The sequence below is a fragment of the Drosophila novamexicana genome, unplaced genomic scaffold (genome assembly GCF_003285875.2).
Source record: "Drosophila novamexicana strain 15010-1031.04,08,12 unplaced genomic scaffold, DnovRS2.1 tig00001270-arrow-arrow-pilon, whole genome shotgun sequence".
NCBI lineage: Eukaryota > Metazoa > Arthropoda > Insecta > Diptera > Drosophilidae > Drosophila > Drosophila novamexicana.
The window spans coordinates 1365001-1381900 of record NW_020824847.1 but is presented as its reverse complement, the minus strand read 5'-3'; the positions used below and the strand labels follow the sequence as shown (position 1 = coordinate 1381900).

At 40.3% G+C, this 16900-nt stretch overlaps 2 protein-coding genes across 5 annotated transcripts in view; one reads left to right on the top strand and one right to left on the bottom strand.

The window, feature by feature from the left end:
* Positions 1-204: 204 nt before the first annotated feature.
* Positions 205-13850, top strand: LOC115766859 (PDF receptor). Of its 3 annotated transcripts, none has more exons than XM_030710920.1 (9): positions 205-601; positions 2182-2292; positions 7720-7865; positions 7922-8179; positions 8315-8611; positions 8675-8938; positions 9011-9171; positions 9958-10234; positions 13827-13850. In XM_030710920.1, the coding sequence occupies exons 1-9, from the start codon at positions 313-315 to the stop codon at positions 13833-13835; spliced, it is 1812 nt and encodes a 603-aa protein (XP_030566780.1). In that variant the 5' UTR covers positions 205-312; the 3' UTR covers positions 13836-13850. The 3 variants fall into 3 exon arrangements, with proteins under 3 accessions (XP_030566780.1, XP_030566779.1, XP_030566778.1); XM_030710919.1 differs by lacking the exon at positions 13827-13850 and adding an exon at positions 11282-11453; XM_030710918.1 differs by lacking the exon at positions 13827-13850 and having other exon boundaries at positions 9958-11459.
* A 2403-nt stretch (positions 13851-16253) lies between these two features.
* LOC115766865 (probable V-type proton ATPase subunit D 2) overlaps positions 16254-16900 on the bottom strand; it is a 1455-nt gene continuing 808 nt past the window's right edge. For both annotated transcript variants that reach the window (XM_030710925.1, XM_030710926.1), the window contains 2 exons: positions 16813-16900; positions 16254-16713 (listed from right to left, as the gene is read on the bottom strand). The exon at positions 16813-16900 is cut by the window's right edge and continues 276 nt beyond it. In XM_030710925.1, the coding sequence (XP_030566785.1) occupies positions 16484-16713; positions 16813-16900 (318 nt within the window). In that variant the 3' untranslated portion in view covers positions 16254-16483. The remainder of the gene's footprint in view (positions 16714-16812) is intronic.

Genomic DNA, 16900 nt, shown 5'->3' with positions numbered 1-16900 from the left:
TGTGCAGCAATGAAAGAAATAAGCACAGAAAAGCTTAAAATGTGATGAAAGCCAAAGCTAAAGAATTTGCTCAATTTGTACGCATTTTTAATTGCCCTGATTACCTGATTGCGCTTAAATAAATGGAATGATTAATGAATATCTTTAGAAATACCACTTAAGAAATGCAACTTATCACACGATGTTGCTTCTCGTTCACAGCTGAGGATAAATGATGCAGCTGCCTGGCATTTACGAGACTGGCAGCATACAACCCACCATCACAACCAGCATCAAGACGCGCTCTTAAGGCGGCCACCAGACGCCAGGCTCATGCCGACAGCGGCACCTTCAAGCAACCGAACAGTCAGCACGCACCACAGCACCACAATGACATCGACATCGACAACATATGGCACCACATCGACGACACAAGCAGCGCTGACAGGCTTTGAGCCAATGGCCGTGACAGCTGCCGGCATGGATGTGGCCATGGCCGGAACGGAGCCTGTATCCAGCACCAGCATCCCAACATTCTGGAACTCATCAATTAACAGCGCATCGGCCAACAGCTATGACAACTGCTCGGCCTTGTTTGCCAACTACACCCAACCGACGACAGGTGAGTGAGCGTGTTCCCAGTCCCAGTTCCAGTTCCAGCTCCAATGCGTCTGCATGTTGCATCTCATTCAATGCCAAGCACATCAAATCTTTGCGCCTAGTTCAGTAAATAGGTATAAATATAAATATACATAGATATGCATAGATGGATTTATGTATTGCAGCGCTGCAAACGTGCTTTTTTTGTTATAAACTTAGCTCCAAATACCAATCGATAAACTATCGATAAGTCAACGAACGCGAATGGAAGACACTTATGGAAATATTATTTAAAATGTTATATTTTAAATAAGAACCAACTTTAATGATGCGCATGGAAAGTGTGAAAAAGCGCATAAACCTGAATATTTCTGAGCTTAAATTGCCAATCGATAAACTATCGATAGGTCCACAAAAATAAATAGAAGTCAGAGGAGTAGAATACAAATACTTTAAATGTAAACATGCATGAAAAATGGGATGGCAATTTAACAAGATTCGATAAAATCGATAACATATCGATAGGTCTATCGAAATGCTTAGCGCTGTCTTTGAAACTGAACTCAATAGCAAGCCTCGAGAGAACAGTCAAAATGTAAGGCCAGTTGAATTTTTGTGGCGCCAAAAAAAAATTCTAAGTATACAATTCTCGATACTCAATTCTTGAGCACGTTTTTCGGCAGCACTCTCTCTTAAGATTCCAAATTACTACAAATTCAACTTAACTGCATTTCCAATCGCTGAGAATTGAAGACTTGTGTATTATAATTGTGTACATATGTGAATACATACATATATATATATATATATAAATATATATATATGTATAGAGTGAGGGAGAGAGAGATATCTGAAAGAAAATATCTAGAACTGCAGCTGAAACTAGTGTCAATATGCTGAAGATCGTCATGAACATTGTTGTCAACAGCAAATCGAAGGGACGCTACATGATGGCCATCCAGACAAAGGTGCAACGCGCCGGCATGCCGGACGAGAATCATCAGCTGTTCCAGGCGAAATTGGCCAATTGCCAGAAGCCAGCCAACCGCGCCGAAGTCCTTGACGAACCGCATCTCTTCTCGGCGGCAACACGTCCCCCGCCCGGCATTGAGGAGAACGGCGCCAAGACGCCGCGATCAGCTTGCCCAGCCCACTTGCTCCTGCCAGCTGCTGGCTGTGCGGTCAGAACCAAGCCGCATTAGCTTTTATAGCTATATATATATATATATATATGTATATATATATTTATTTATTTCATTTGGGCCCGCAAATTATCAGCTTAAGCATAATATAAAGAGAGAGAGAAAGAGAGAGAGAGAGAGAGCTAGCTAGCTGTGCTTTTATTCAAGTGTACTGGGCGGGTACCTGAGGCGCATATTTTCGCAAAAGGTAACTGGGTTAACATGTTTTATGCAACAGCTGCATTCGCCTCATTTGCCACACATGCCGCATGCCACATGCCGCATCGCCACGTATCCTTGTGCTCGATTTATTGTTTAATTAGCGACTGTCACCGGCAACCACACATCCATCAACTAGCTGCATCTGTCTCTCTCACTCACACGCTCTTACTGACTATTGCCTTCTCTGTCTCTCGCTTAGTCATCTATTGCAACTGGACTTGGGACTCGCTCCTGTGCTGGCCACCAACTCCGGCCGGCGCCACCGCCCACATGCATTGCCCCGCCGGCTATCATGGCGTCGATACGCGCAGTAAGTAAAACAAAACAAGAGCTTCTAGTCGGGAGCTCCCGACTAGGGTATACCCTGGACCCTCTTCTTCCAACATCAAATGCATATACATATTCTATTTTAGAAGCTATTTGTCAAGTTTGGTGACCCTAGCTCTTATTATTTACCAAAATTGATTCTTATCGATTGCTTGGAAACGGAGTAAGTTATCGATTATCGGAAACAAGCTCGATCTGCGCAGGCACTAGGAGCACCTATATCTAAAATTTCATTTCCTTGCGTTCATACATACGGACGGACGGATGGACGGACAGACAGACAGACGGACATGGCTAGATCGACTCGGCTATTGATGCTGATCAAGAATATATATACTTTATGGGGTCGGAGATGCTTCTTCCTTCTGCCTGTAACATACATTTGGATTTTTCACAAATACAATATACCCTTATACCCATTTTGAATGGGTTCAGGGTATAAAAAAGGTCAACGAATCTCAGTTGCCCTAACAATTATGAACAATTATAAAGGAAAGACATATTCCTAAGATTGTGTCTATAGCAGCCATATGATATAGTACGCTGATCTAATAAGACATTCCAGATCTGTGTAGAGAGCTTACGATATGGGTAACTGAGTTGGGTAAGACTTTATTTCTATATCGAGCGCATTGTAAAACAATGTGATACCAAATTTAGTGAACATTTCTTTTCAAAAATAAATCATTTAAGAGAAGAACTTACTTTTGCAACGATCGTTCCTATGGTAGCTATACATATAATATAGTTCTTTGATTCTTCTGATTTCGTATTCTATTAATCTTTAAATACAAAAACTCTATTGTGTATTGATTGTTCCTATGGCAGCTATATGCTATATTGATTCGATTCCTCCGATTTACACATACTATATATGTAACTCTTTAAATACAAGACCTTCATAGTTCCTATGGCAGCTATAGAGCCTCGATCCTTGCGACTTATACATTTGCATCGCCTACATTAGAAAGTCGGATGCAGATCTAGAATATATATAATATATGTAGCGCAAAGAAAGACTACATATAAACAAAATATATTTATATACAGACCGACTTGGCTATTTCGAATATATATATATATATATATATATATATATATATATATATATATATATATATATGAATATTTCCACGCAGCAAATCGAATTTTCCGCAATCTTGCGTGGCATTTTATTAAATTTGTGAAGAACTTTTACAACAAATTTTGCCACGCCTCTTTGAAAATAAGTTTGAAGTCGATTAGAGGATAAACAAAAGTTTTATGCAATCGTTTTCCATCCATTTTCCATATTTTTCGGATGGAATCGGAAATCCCGTCTTAGCAGGCATTCTCACCGCATAAGTTGCCGAACACTTGAAAGTTCAGCCTTAAGTTCGGCCTGTGCGTTGATCATCAATCAGTCAATCAGTCAGTCAATCAGTCAGTCAGTCAATCAGTCAGTTAGTTTGTCAATCAATCAAGCAGTTAAACCCAATAAATTAATATATAAATATACATGAATTTTGTTCGAAGGCATATATGCGTGTGCGCTTGGGTGTGTATGTATGTGAGTGTGTGTGTGTGTGTGTGTGTGTGTGTGTTACTGTATGCATGCATGTATACATACATTTACGTAAATATGTATGCTTGTTTTCTAATACCAAACGCAGCTTATTTGTCGCTGTGCTGCAAGTTTAAATAAAACGAATTTCTGCCAAGTGCTCTCCTCCTCGATTCTCAAGAATTCAAGTAGGCTCTGCAGGTTTTCATGCTTAGCAAGTAGTGTTTTTTTTTTTTGGTATTTTTTTGGTGTTTTTTTTGGTGTTTTTTTTTGGTGTTTTTTTTTGGTGTTTTTTTTGGAGTTTTTTTTTGTGTTTTTTTTTTTGGAGTTTTTTTTTGGTGTTTTTTTTTGGTGTTTTTTTTTATGTATGTATGTATGTATGTATGTATGTATGTATGTATGTATGTATGTATGTATGTATGTATGTATGTATGTATGTATGTATGTATGTATGTATGTATGTATGTATGTATGTATGTATGTATGTATGTATGTATGTATGTATGTATGTATGTATGTATGTATGTATGTATGTATGTATGTATGTATGTATGTATGTATGTATGTATGTATGTATGTATGTATGTATGTATGTATGTATGTATGTATGTATGTATGTATGTATGTATGTATGTATGTATGTATGTATGTATTTATGTATGTATGTATGTATGTGTGTATGTATGTATGTGTGTATGTATGTATGTATGTATGTATGTATGTATGTATGTATGTATGTATGTATGTATGTATGTATGTATGTATATATGTATGTATGTATGTATGTATGTATGTATGTATGTATGTATGTATGTATGTATGTATGTATGTATGTATGTATGTATGTATGTATGTATGTGTGTATGTATGTATGTATGTATGTATGTTTGTATGTGTGTATGTATGTTTGTATGTGTGTATGTATTCATGTGTGTAGGAATCCATCATCCAACGTTTTGCGCCATAATTCCCCACTTGCAGGTGGAATTTCCCGAAACCCCGACTTAAGATGCACCTTCATCACATAAGGTAACCACAGTAAAAAAAATCAGGGAAAATTTCAATTTTTCAATTAAAAACTTTCAAGAATCTTAAAATCAAGGACAATACTATTTCTAAATTTTAAATTTCAAGAATACAATTTAATAAACAAGCAAAAATTCAGGGCCTAAACTTATAAATTTCAAGGAATTATATTTAACCACAAGATAGAATAAATATTCTCAGTTATAGTCGCGGTTGAATTGAACTTCTTCAAAAATTCGATAAGCAAAACGCATTCCACATGAACTTCACATCACTTTAGTTAGATAAAATGTTGTGTAGCTCGCAGAGCTGGATTAAATTTTGCACGGGACACAGAAATAGGTGAAGCCAACGAGCTGAGTGGACTACTCAGGAATGCATGAAGGCATCCGTGCGTGGGCGTCACGTAGTTGTCCATTGAGATTTGCCATAAGGGGCATTGAAAGAAGCCAAATGGATAGTTTAGTGGGCCATCAATCTATTGCAATCTAATTGAGCCTAACTGTATAATTCCATGGAACATAGCAGGCAATCGAATGCAATTTAAATCATTTGGTTAATTATTTAACGTCCAACTGGGCCAGGACAATACGAGCTGGGCGTGGGCCTACCTCAACCGGCGCACATCCATAACTATACCCTATTATTTGCCCGTAATTTGCTGAAAATTGTCTTCAATTAGCAAATAAATGGTTGCTGAATTCTTGGCTTGATTCCTAAAAGCTGCACCCGAAGCCTAGGCAGATATATCCTTTAAAATTTGAATTGTAGGCATAAATCGAAGACTATGCGAGGTAGTCGCAACATATTTGGTATGTGGGCGTGTTTGAAGCTTTCACTTTTTTAATAAATGCCTCTGTTCAGCTGGGAATTGATATAAAAGAAAGACTTCACGTTAAAGCCTTGCATATTGGTATATGCACACTTCTGCATGCCATAACAAAGCCCTGAAAATTTCATTAAGATCGGACCACAGAGTCCGAAGTTACCAAAGGACGCAAAGGAGCGCAATGCGAAGCAAAGGAAACTTAAATTCATGCCAGTCGCATGTGGAGATAAAAAATTGCAAATAATCACTTCGTCAAAGCTTTGATGTCAGCTAAGCTACCTGCCCTGTATGAGTGTATGAGGAGTATGAGCTCGCTCAGGCCAGTTTTTGACAGGAAGAACGACAGACTTTAATGATAATGAACAGCACATTAGCTGACTGACAACTCTTCTTGGGTCGTTACCATGGCATTAACTCATCTAATTGGTAGCTACCTGCACCCCAACCACTGGGCCTCATGTTACAGGTGAATATATCAAATGCTTAATATTTAATAAGCAACCAGTCATAATTTGACCTGACCTCAATACCCTGTTGGGTATTACATACAGCTGCATAACTGTACACACGAGGGGTATGTGTGTGTGTGTGTGTGTGTGCATGGGGTTGTGGGTGGGGAAGAGGCACTCGCAAAAAGCTCGTTTCGATTGACATAATTACAGTTAGACCGAAGCTGTCATTGACAACGTTGACGCTTACGTTAACGTTGACATCGACGCTGACATCGGGTTGCTGTTTGATTAAAGCAAATAGCAAAAGCAAAGAAGCAAGCAAACAGGCACGACTGGCAAATACCCTGGACTTTCAGTTTAACATTTTGAAAGCTTAAAACACAATTTGAAAAAAAAAAGGGTTTTTAATTTCCCAAATCTGTCTCTAGTAGTTGCTCTGTTTCGCATAGATCTTACTACGATTTGTCGCAGACTTATACCCATCACTTGAGAGCTCGTCTCACAATTTATCATGGCCACACTTCTCTCAAACACTCTGACTGCGGGGTAGAAAGCAGGACAACGGGCGAGACCAATGTGAATCAAATTGAACGTGATTCGAAGGACGCGACAGCCTCAATACAATGAACTCCAGCCGTGCCAGGTGCGCCCATAAATGCACGCCTCGTTTGATAGAACGTGAGGTACATTCATTTAAGCACTTGCTTGCCTGGCCCAATAAAAAAAATGCGTCAACAATTTAATTGAGTGAGGCGTGCACAAAAATAGCTAAGCCAGGGCTGCGAACCACAAACCCAAAATTAACTAATTGCCGTTGGTTTGGTTCACGGCCCTGAGATTCGGTTCACTTCTTGAACCTGATCACATAAATCTCCTTAATAATTTCTCTGTTTTAACCAAAACCATTTTTGAACATAGGTTCCGACCTCGAACCGGTTCGGCTCGAACGCGAAAATATGGAAATTGCGCCTCGAACCGGTTTGACTCAAAAGCGGTTATCAATATCCCTGGGTCTGGGCTCTCGGATCTCTATCAAACCTTATCTTTAGTCAAGCTAGTTTTGAAAAGAAATATGGTTCGGTTCTTCTCTTAGCAGCCCTTGCTTTGAGGCTGGATCTACCTCGAAACTATTTTATATCGAACCAAATTATTTTTGAAGCGAAATATGGTTCGGTTCGGTTCATCAGATTATTGAGCAGCTGACTTACTTTGTGGTTCGGTTTATATTTTCAAAAATACATTAAAATTCCCATCTCGAACCGGTTCAACAGTATCTTTAAGCCTTATTTATATTGATAGCCTGCGTTCGGTCTAGATCTGTCTCCAACTATTTGTTGAGAAAATACTTAAAAAATCCGCCTCGAACCGGTTCGACTCAAAAGCAGTTAGCAGCTTCGTTTTTGGCAGAAACCTATCAACTACTCAGCTAAAAATGGCAAGCTTGCTGTTTGCACTCAGCTGCCAGTTGCCAGTTGCTTTGATTGACCCCCTCTGGAAAGAAAAAGGTGAAAAAAGGTACACATCAAATGTAATTGCTGGTATTGTGTTTCCCCTAAACAGAGTTTGCCAATCGGAAGTGCGAGCTAGATGGTCATTGGGCTGGGCGACCCAATTCGACTGAACAAAAGCCCACCGGCTGGACCGACTATGGACCCTGCTACAAGCCGGAGGTGATACGTCTGATGCAGGAAATCAAGGATGTGAACGTAAACAGGACAATGTTTAGTTTTCCGAACATTTAACAAACGTTTTTCCACTGCAGCTCTACATGGACATAGCGCAACGTACACGCACCCTGGAAATCATTGGACTCTGCCTGTCCCTGTTCGCCCTGATCATATCCCTGATGATATTTTGCGCCTTTCGTTCGCTGCGCAACAATCGCACCAAAATACACAAGAATCTGTTTGTCGCCATGGTCTTGCAGGTGATTGTCCGACTGACCCTCTACCTAGATCAGTTTCGGCGTGGCAAGCCGGACTCGGCCAACAACACAAGTCTGTCGGTTATCGAGAATACGGTGAGTACACGATTATACTCTATATACTGGCGGGTATGACCCGGCCTTGCATGGAATGGGTTTTGAAACGGATCGAATGAAACGCGTTTTCAAAAAGCTGAACTGAGTTATATGAAGGACATTTATCGATTGCAGCCCTACCTATGCGAGGCATCCTATGTGCTGCTGGAATACGCACGCACCGCCATGTTCATGTGGATGTTCATCGAGGGTCTCTACTTGCATAATATGATCACTGTCGCGGTATTCCAGGGTAACTTTCCGCTCCTGTTCTTCTCGCTGCTCGGCTGGGGCATGCCCGTGCTGATGACCTTCGTCTGGGTGCAGTGCACGGCAATCTTTATGGACACCTCGCTGGGCGATTGCCTCTGGAATTACAATTTGACGCCCTACTACTGGATACTGGAGGGGCCACGTCTAACGGTTATCATGGTGAGTGCATCGCATGCAATCGTAATATGGCATTGGGCATACGCTTTACCATCTGGCCGGCAGCTGAACTTCATCTTCCTGGTGAACATCATCCGGGTGCTGGTCATGAAGCTGCGCCAGAGCCAGGCCAGCGAAATCGAGCAGACGCGCAAGGCGGTGCGGGCGGCAATCGTTCTGCTGCCATTGTTGGGCATTACAAATCTGTTGCATCTGGTGCCGGCTCTGAAGACCGCCTGGAAATTCGCCATCTGGAGCTATGTGACCCACTTTCTGACATCCTTTCAGGGCTTCTTCATAGCGCTCATCTATTGTTTCCTCAACGGCGAGGTGAGTGAATCTTACGCTTCAGCCTCTGTGCCCATTTCAACTTCTCCTACTACTCTCCATCTCATTGGCCAGGTGCGCGCTGTCATGCTGAAGAGCATCGCCGTCTGGCTGTCCGTGCGTGGCCATCCGGAATGGGCGCCCAAGCGCCCCTCCATGTATTCGGGCGCCTACAATACCGCACCTGACACCGATCCACAGCTGAAACCAGGCGACCCACAACAATCCGGCAAGCGGTAGGCACACACTGAAAAAAACAATTCAAAAATTACTGAAAAGAAAACTTTGAAATTCGCCCCTCAAAATCTTGCCCTAGGCCATTCGCCATATTTTTGAGCAGTTGAAAATTCCAAAAAAATATTCCTTCATAAAATAAAAAATATTAAATGTTAGTCCGAAATAATTTTAAAATATTTTTTTAAAAAACCTAGAAGGAAATGTGCCAAATATTTTTCAAAAATTTGTGTTTCTTAAATCCTTGCAGAGGGTATCATAAGTTTGTCATGGAATGGGTAAAGCATAGAAGAAGACATCTCCGAATTTATAGGGTATATATATTCTAGATCAAGATCGAAAGCCTCAAGTCCGTTTGCATAGCTCCATCTCTGTGTGGCAAGCAGTATATATGTCCGAATCGGCCGGATCGTAGCACTATATCATATATGTATCTGTCATATCAATGATCTGTCGCAAATTAGGGCGAACTGTTTCGTTTACCAAGATGTCTTGACTGAGCCCGACATTTACCAGTTCAACTAACTCTATAGCTCTATGGGAAGAAACGGTCGAAAGCTGAGCTGTCGTCTGGCCAAATATTTACCAAGAGATATTCTTTTGCGATCTTCCCATTTCTCGCATAACTGCAAGGGTATTAAATCTATGGCATGCCCAAAATATTCTTACTTTCGCGCTTGAATTGCATTTCATCTCTTAAATTTGGCGAATATATTTATACATGATTATTTTCTTACTCTAATTTTGTTTTCTCTTCCCTTGAAAAAAAACCCCAAAAAAAAAAACAGTCTATCGCAGTCCACGAAGCGTTTGAATTCCCGCAAGGCCAGCAGCGTGACCATTGTCATTAGCACCGAGCCGCAGATCCACAGATATATCCCAAGGCGCAACAACAACAACCGGGCCTCCACGGACAGTGCACGTGTCCGCGGCATATTGAAGGCCACGGAGGAGCCGGCCAGCGGCTCGGCCGTGGGCCAGCGTATACGGAGCACGGATGATGGAGCATCGACAACTGGACGCAACAGCAACTGGATGTTCGGACTGTGCTTTCGCGGCCAAAAGGTACTGAGAGTACCGCCAGCGTCATCCGTACCACCCGAGTCAGTTGTATTTGAGTTGTCAGAGCAGTAGGCCAATTTAGTTATAGCCAAATTGACGTAGTCCGTATTCGTACTCGTACTCTCCCCCGTAGTTCCTTAGTTCTATTAGAGCTTTAGAGCGCCTAGTGATACACACCAGCTGTAGTCTTAATTTTCCAACTACAACTTTGCCCACTTGCACAACACAGCCCCAATCCACACAATTGTAGCTTTTTAGCCCTACTGTACTGGAGCTGGGCGCATGTCGTGTTCTTTCTCTGATGCTGACACGAGCACGCAACACGCACTCGCACTTTGAATATCAATTTTGGCACGAAATCAAGACCGAACTCGCGACAACACGACCTAAATCGTTTAAGCACGAGCAGCAAAAGTCGTGCCTAAGGTGTCACACGCGTGCGTAAATTTATATCATACACGAACTCGTGTTTGAATATCAGTTTTGGCACGAAATCAAGACCGAACTCGCGACAACACGATCTAAATTATTAAAGCACGAGCAGCACGTTATCAAAGGTCGTGCCTATCGTGTCCAGCGCGTGCTCAAATTTAAATCATATAATCAGAACAGTTCATATCTATTAAATTTCCTTTATATACGACAAATTCGTGTCTCGTATTGTAAAATCGTGTTTCCCGTGCCGTGCTCGTGTCTAGCCTCGGCAAAGCTGCAACACGCGCCCATCTCTATGCCATACACTAGCCTCTAAGCTGGGCAAAAACACACGCTTGTTACGGATTCGTTTATTGTTTATTGTTTTTTGCTGCTGCTGCTGCTGCTGCTTACGTAGTGTTAAAACCGTTCTAGCGACAGTTCACTGTAAACGATATTATGTATTTAGAGCACACATTTGTATGCCTTATATTTGAAACACCAATCTACATCGCCAATTGTGACCCCAAATAACTTCCCGTACATCATGCCAACATATTATCAGACCCTAGTCAGTCTCTAAGAATCCGCAAAACAATAGATTTTAGCATGGTTTTCACATATTTCTTATTTCAGCAAGACCTATGCCTGGGTACTATGGCAGCATGTCAATTAAAACAATTTTCGTAAATACTTGATTTCAACAAAACAAAAACAAAAAATGAAACAAAAAACAAAAAAATACTAGATATATTTTCAGTGTGACCGAATATAAAAACCGAATTATCAAAAAATAACATTTTTATTATTTTATACAAATTTATTTAATCCCATTCCAGAAGTTTTAGTAAGGTTCTTGTAAATATGTATATGTATATGTTAAAATTTATATAAATGCTTAATGAAAAAGATATTTAAGTTTAGATTTTCTAGCAACAACTTATTTTAAGGCTCCGTACCAATCAAATTGGAATAGTTTTATGGCTACAAGTCTCAAAACTATTTGATAAGTAAAAGTAGTGCACCTAGAAGATAGTTATAAACTATAAACCCAACCAACGAATACTTAGCACAGTCTACGAAAAATGAAAATTTTACAGGGACTTTGATGAAAATTACCAAAAGTCAGCATGAAAGTTCTTGCGAATACAATATAAATATTCGAGCTTAGGGAATGTAGAAGAAAATGCGTATCTGGCCAATTTCAGGTGTTTACAGGGTATCTGCAAGTCGGAAATTATACTCAAAATAAACACAAAGTTGCTTGAGTATATAATATTTAAAGTGAAGAACAAAAAATGTAGTGGGCAATGCGTTTCTGGTCATTTTCAAGTGGGTACAGGGTATCTGCTCGTCTGAACTCTTACAGGGTCTTCAAATAATATTCCCAAAAATCTACTTAAATTTTCCTGAAAATATATTAAGTGGGAATGTATTAGAAAAAACATACCTAGCCATATTTATATGGGTACAGGGTATCGGCTAGTCATCATCATCATCTTATTTCTCAAAATCAACGCAAAGTTACCTGAGAATATAATTTGCATAGTAGAGTACAAGTAATGTTAACGGGTATACGTATCTGGCCATTTTCTAAAGCGTACAGGGTAGCTGCTAGTCGAAAATAAAAAAGGGTCTTCAAAAAAATTCCTTAAAATCAAGCCAAATTTGCTTGAGAATCTGTTGACAGTAGAGAATGGAGAATGTGTGCGTAAATGAGGATCTACCCAGTTTCAAATGCGTACAGGGTATCTGCTAGTCGCACAAGCACAAGTACAATAAATAAGCAGAATGTGAAATTATAGCTAAATACGATGCATGAAGCATTAAGTGAAAAGTATTTAAAAAATGCGACCATGATCTTGTCGTATTTGCCTTTTATTTGCGCTAGTTTCTTTCCCGAATTCGGTCACACTGTTCAACTGGCTTTAATCGGCATAAGATGCCACACTTATTGAAACATTTTATTTTCGATAACTAATTTAATCTATTGCAACTCTATTTGCTTCTAATTAATCTGATCACCGAGCTCTTTTGCAGCGCTTTGTTTGCAACAAACGCACAAGATTCAATTATATTAATAATATTTACTTAACTTAACGAAAACGAGAATAACATAAGCTATCAAAGTTAATGTCTTTATGCGTTCCCGCTCTCTCTCTCTCTCTCTTTCCCCTCTATCTCTTTGCCTTTCCCCCTCCCACTTTATGTGCGAAATGTATTTGAAATGCTTTTCGGTTGCAAATTTTATCTACTCTCTCCCTCCCGCTCCCTCTCTCTCTCTTTCTCTCTCTCTCTCTCACTCTCTCTCTCTGTCTCTCTCTCTCTCTCTGTCTGTGCTGTCTTTCTTTTTGTGTCATTTGCAGAACAAATGTGTGATTCCTAACGCTCAAGTGTGCCAGCAGATATTTATGACGTCACAGTTGCCAACGGCCACAGCTGCGACAACAACAACAACAACCGTAGCAGCAGCAGCAGCAGCAACAACAACAACATCAGCAACTGCAGTCGCAGCCGCAACAACAACAAGCAGAATAGCCTCTGCCGCAGCCGCAGCCGCAGCCGCCGCCGCAGCAGCAGCAGCAATATTACAAAAACAGCAAACGCCTAAAGCTTAACGCGAGCACCTCTCTCTCTGTCTCGCTCACACATACACACACACATTCCCTATCTGCCTCCATCTCTCTCTCGCTTCCTCTGTTGCGCTCTCTCTCTCTCTCTCTCTCTCTCTCTCTCTCTCTCTCTCTTTGTGTATGGCTTAGCTTAGCTTTTAAGCGCGCAGCTGTACTAAAAAACAAAACTTAACTTATGTAACTGAAACGTGTGCACTTTTACAAATAGATAAATAACATTTTTTTTTATATATACATATATACATACATATATAGTTATATATACACATACATACACATATAGCTGACAAATGCAGCATTATATTAATCCCAAAATTTAAATGAAAAAAGGCGTCAAAAGCGAATTGAAAGTTTTTTTCTCTAAATGTGTATGTGTATGTGCAGTGTTAATGTTCAAGAGAACACATTTTTTTTTTTAATATATATAAGACGTCAAAGTACTATATACATATACATATTCTTCATATACAAGAAACATAGCGACATATTTATATACATACTTACATGCTTTGAGTGCATTGACATGCTCACATGACGTCACATTATAGGCAAAATAACGGTATACCAAGCTACCTGACAAACAAGTTTGTTCCAGTGTTGAAAAGCAGCACACAAATTTCAAATTTGAAAATGCGCGCGGCTCGAATTGAATCAATGAAACTTGTTATGAAGTGATTTAATCGGCAATCGATGATCAATTGGAGCGTTATTTCTAACGGAAAGCTACTTCGAAATGGAACTGAGGCAACGGGTTTCAGTTAACGGTTAAGGCTTGCCCAACCTTACGAGCTTTTTGGAGCGATAAGTATCGGAATTATCAGCTTCGTCTGGGAGATATAAATGCGATCTTTAACGAAAGTTCCCTGAATACTTATGGGCTTGGGCAAAAATGAAAGTTCTAAAAGTTGCGCAAAAAAGCTTGGACTTTGCGCGTGAGAGCTTTTGCCCAAGAGCTTTTGCCGTTAATTTGTCTGGTTCACTGAACTATTTTTTTTTTTTTTGGAACCAGAACAAATATAAAAAAAATATAAAAAAAAATAAAACATATTTAGAAAGTAAAAAATGCCGTCAAAGTACTTGGTATACAATACATGAAAATTATGAAAAAAAAATATTAGTATATTCTCATAGTTATAATTCATGTCAACTTTTCAACTTGAGAGCCATTTACACTGGCCGCCCCATTTACACTGCTCGTCTAGGGAAAGTTTCCCCATATTCATTTATTTTTTATACCCTGAACCCATTAAAAATGGGTAAAAAGGGTATATTGTATTTGTGCGAAAGCCAAATGTATGTAACAGGCAGAAGGAAGCAACTCCGACCCCATAAAGTATATATATTCTTGATCAGCATCAATAGCCGAGTCGATCTAGCCATGTCCGTCTGTCTGTCCGTCCGTCCGTATGTATGAACGCAAGGATCTCAGAACCTATAAGAGCTAGAAATTTTAGATGTAGATGCTCCTAGTTCCCGCGCAGATCGAGTTTGTTTTCGATAATCGATAACTTACTCCGTTTCCACGCAATCGATAAAAATCGATATCGATATCGTGTTTTTTGGTCAATTTTGGTAAATAATAAGAGCTAGAGTCACCAAACTTGACATAAAGCTTCTAAAATAGTATATATATATGCAGTTGATGTTGGAAGAAGAAGGTTCAGGGTATCGCCTAGTCGGGAGCTCCCGACTAGAGCCTCTTACTTGTTTTTAACTTTTTTCGTTGACCTAACGGTTCGTGCGTATTTGTCGCTAAGAACTCAACAAAAAACAAGCCGAATTTAAAGGAACACACAGAATAAAAAAAAAAAAAAACTAACTACTCAAAAAAAAAAAAGGTTTAAACAAAAATTAGAACAGCAACAAAACTGTGAGAAAAAAAAACATTCTGAAAAAAAAAACACAGTGGTCAATGGCAAACTATTACGTGTTTAAGCAAATCTATGGTATATATATATATATGTATGTGTGAATAAACACGATGATTTTATATGTGTATAAAATAAATGAATTTATGTCTCGCCTATTATTAACTCAAATGGACCCAAAGCAACCGAGCAACCACAACGAGATCAAGAACCCAATTGAAAGTTAATCTATGCCGCAGGTTTTCTCGAAATGCAACGTATTTGTATATACCCTGCAACGACTACAAAACGGGCATATTGTTTTTGTGCTCAGCTAAGGAGTAAGCATATTCGGCAAGTCCTATATATACCCCGGACAGGACAAGGAGCTGAGTCGATGTGGACATGTCTCTCCGTGTGGGCGTGGCGGCCTCGTTCTGGACATTACTCGAAGATAACGGGAGCTAGATGCATGAAATTTCTCCATTTGGATACCCGTAAGACTCGGGACATGCAAGAGCTAGATGCATAAAACTTGAATATCTGCATAACTTGGAAATGACAAGAGCTCGAGGTCCGTAGGGTCTCGTACAATCATCATACAAGAAATATATTTCACTTTTTTGATGCCTAAACCATTCCCGGAAAAACTTGTTAAATAAAAGATAAAGTTAGGTAAGGTATATCGTCTTAAAGCCCTTTAAATTTCATTAAGATCGGAGCATAAACAGCGAAATTAACATGGAGCTAAGGGCAGAGCACAGTCGCAGCATAAATTGCAAAAAAGTTTGACTACAGGGTATCTCTCGGTCGACTAAAGCACTCGCGCTTGTTAATAGCCCTGCGCTGCGGCTTATGGATCGACGCGTGCCGGCCATGGGTTGAGGCCATGTGTGGAATGGCGGGGGAGTGGCTAGGAGGGGGAGGGGGGGGGGGGGGTCAAGGGGCAGCCATATCGATGACGCTGGAATGCAAATTTCCCACTTAATGAGACAGATATGAATGTGGAATGGCGTCTATTATACACAAGAATCGAAACGATATTCAGCAAATGAAAAAGAAACACACAAAAGGCGCACACAATAACAATCATAATAATAATAATAATAATACAAATACATTGTTAAATACGTGTACATAATTTCATTAGCTGCAGACAACAACAACAACAACGAGACGAGAGCAGTAACAACAAAAACAACAACAATAACGAACCAGTTGCTGAACCAGAACCCGAACAAATTGGAGCACAATGTGCACGAAATTGAATAAAGACTCTGCCAATGAGGTAGTGTGTGTGTAGGTGTGTGTGTGTGTGTGTGTGTGTAGGTGTGTGTGTGTATTGGCTGGTGTATTGCCTAGAAGAGCAGATCCTCGTCGCCATCGTTCTCGAGTATACTCTGCGCCTCCTCGCTGCAGGGCACGTTATAGCCCTGGCGGCGCAGCTCCTCGCGCGCCAGATCCGCCGATTTGCGGGCCTCGCGCTTCTTGTCCTGTATCTTCTTGAGGCGATAGAACTCCTCGCGCTCCAGTTCGTCCAGTTCGCTGATGATATACTCGATGGTGCGATTGATGCGCGGTATTATCACTGTGCCACATGCGATAAACAAATACGATATTCGATTAGATGCAAGGCGATACGATACGATATACAATATGTGATAGATAGATAGATACGATAACGAACCGTGCTCAATGGCATTGACACGCCTGTTGGTCACCTTGATGACATCGTCCAGCGTAACAAAGGATGTCTGCAGCGAGGCCAGCTCGAC

Excerpts from the sequence above, each read along its gene's own strand:
- LOC115766859 (XM_030710918.1), top strand. The coding sequence starts at position 313 with ATGCCGACAGCGGCACCTTCAAGCAACCGAACAGTCAGCACGCACCAC. Across the intron at positions 2,293-7,719 it reads TCATGGCGTCGATACGCGCA|AGTTTGCCAATCGGAAGTGC; the intron begins GTAAGTAAAACA and ends TCCCCTAAACAG. Across the intron at positions 9,172-9,957 it reads CCACAACAATCCGGCAAGCG|TCTATCGCAGTCCACGAAGC; the intron begins GTAGGCACACAC and ends AAAAAAAAACAG.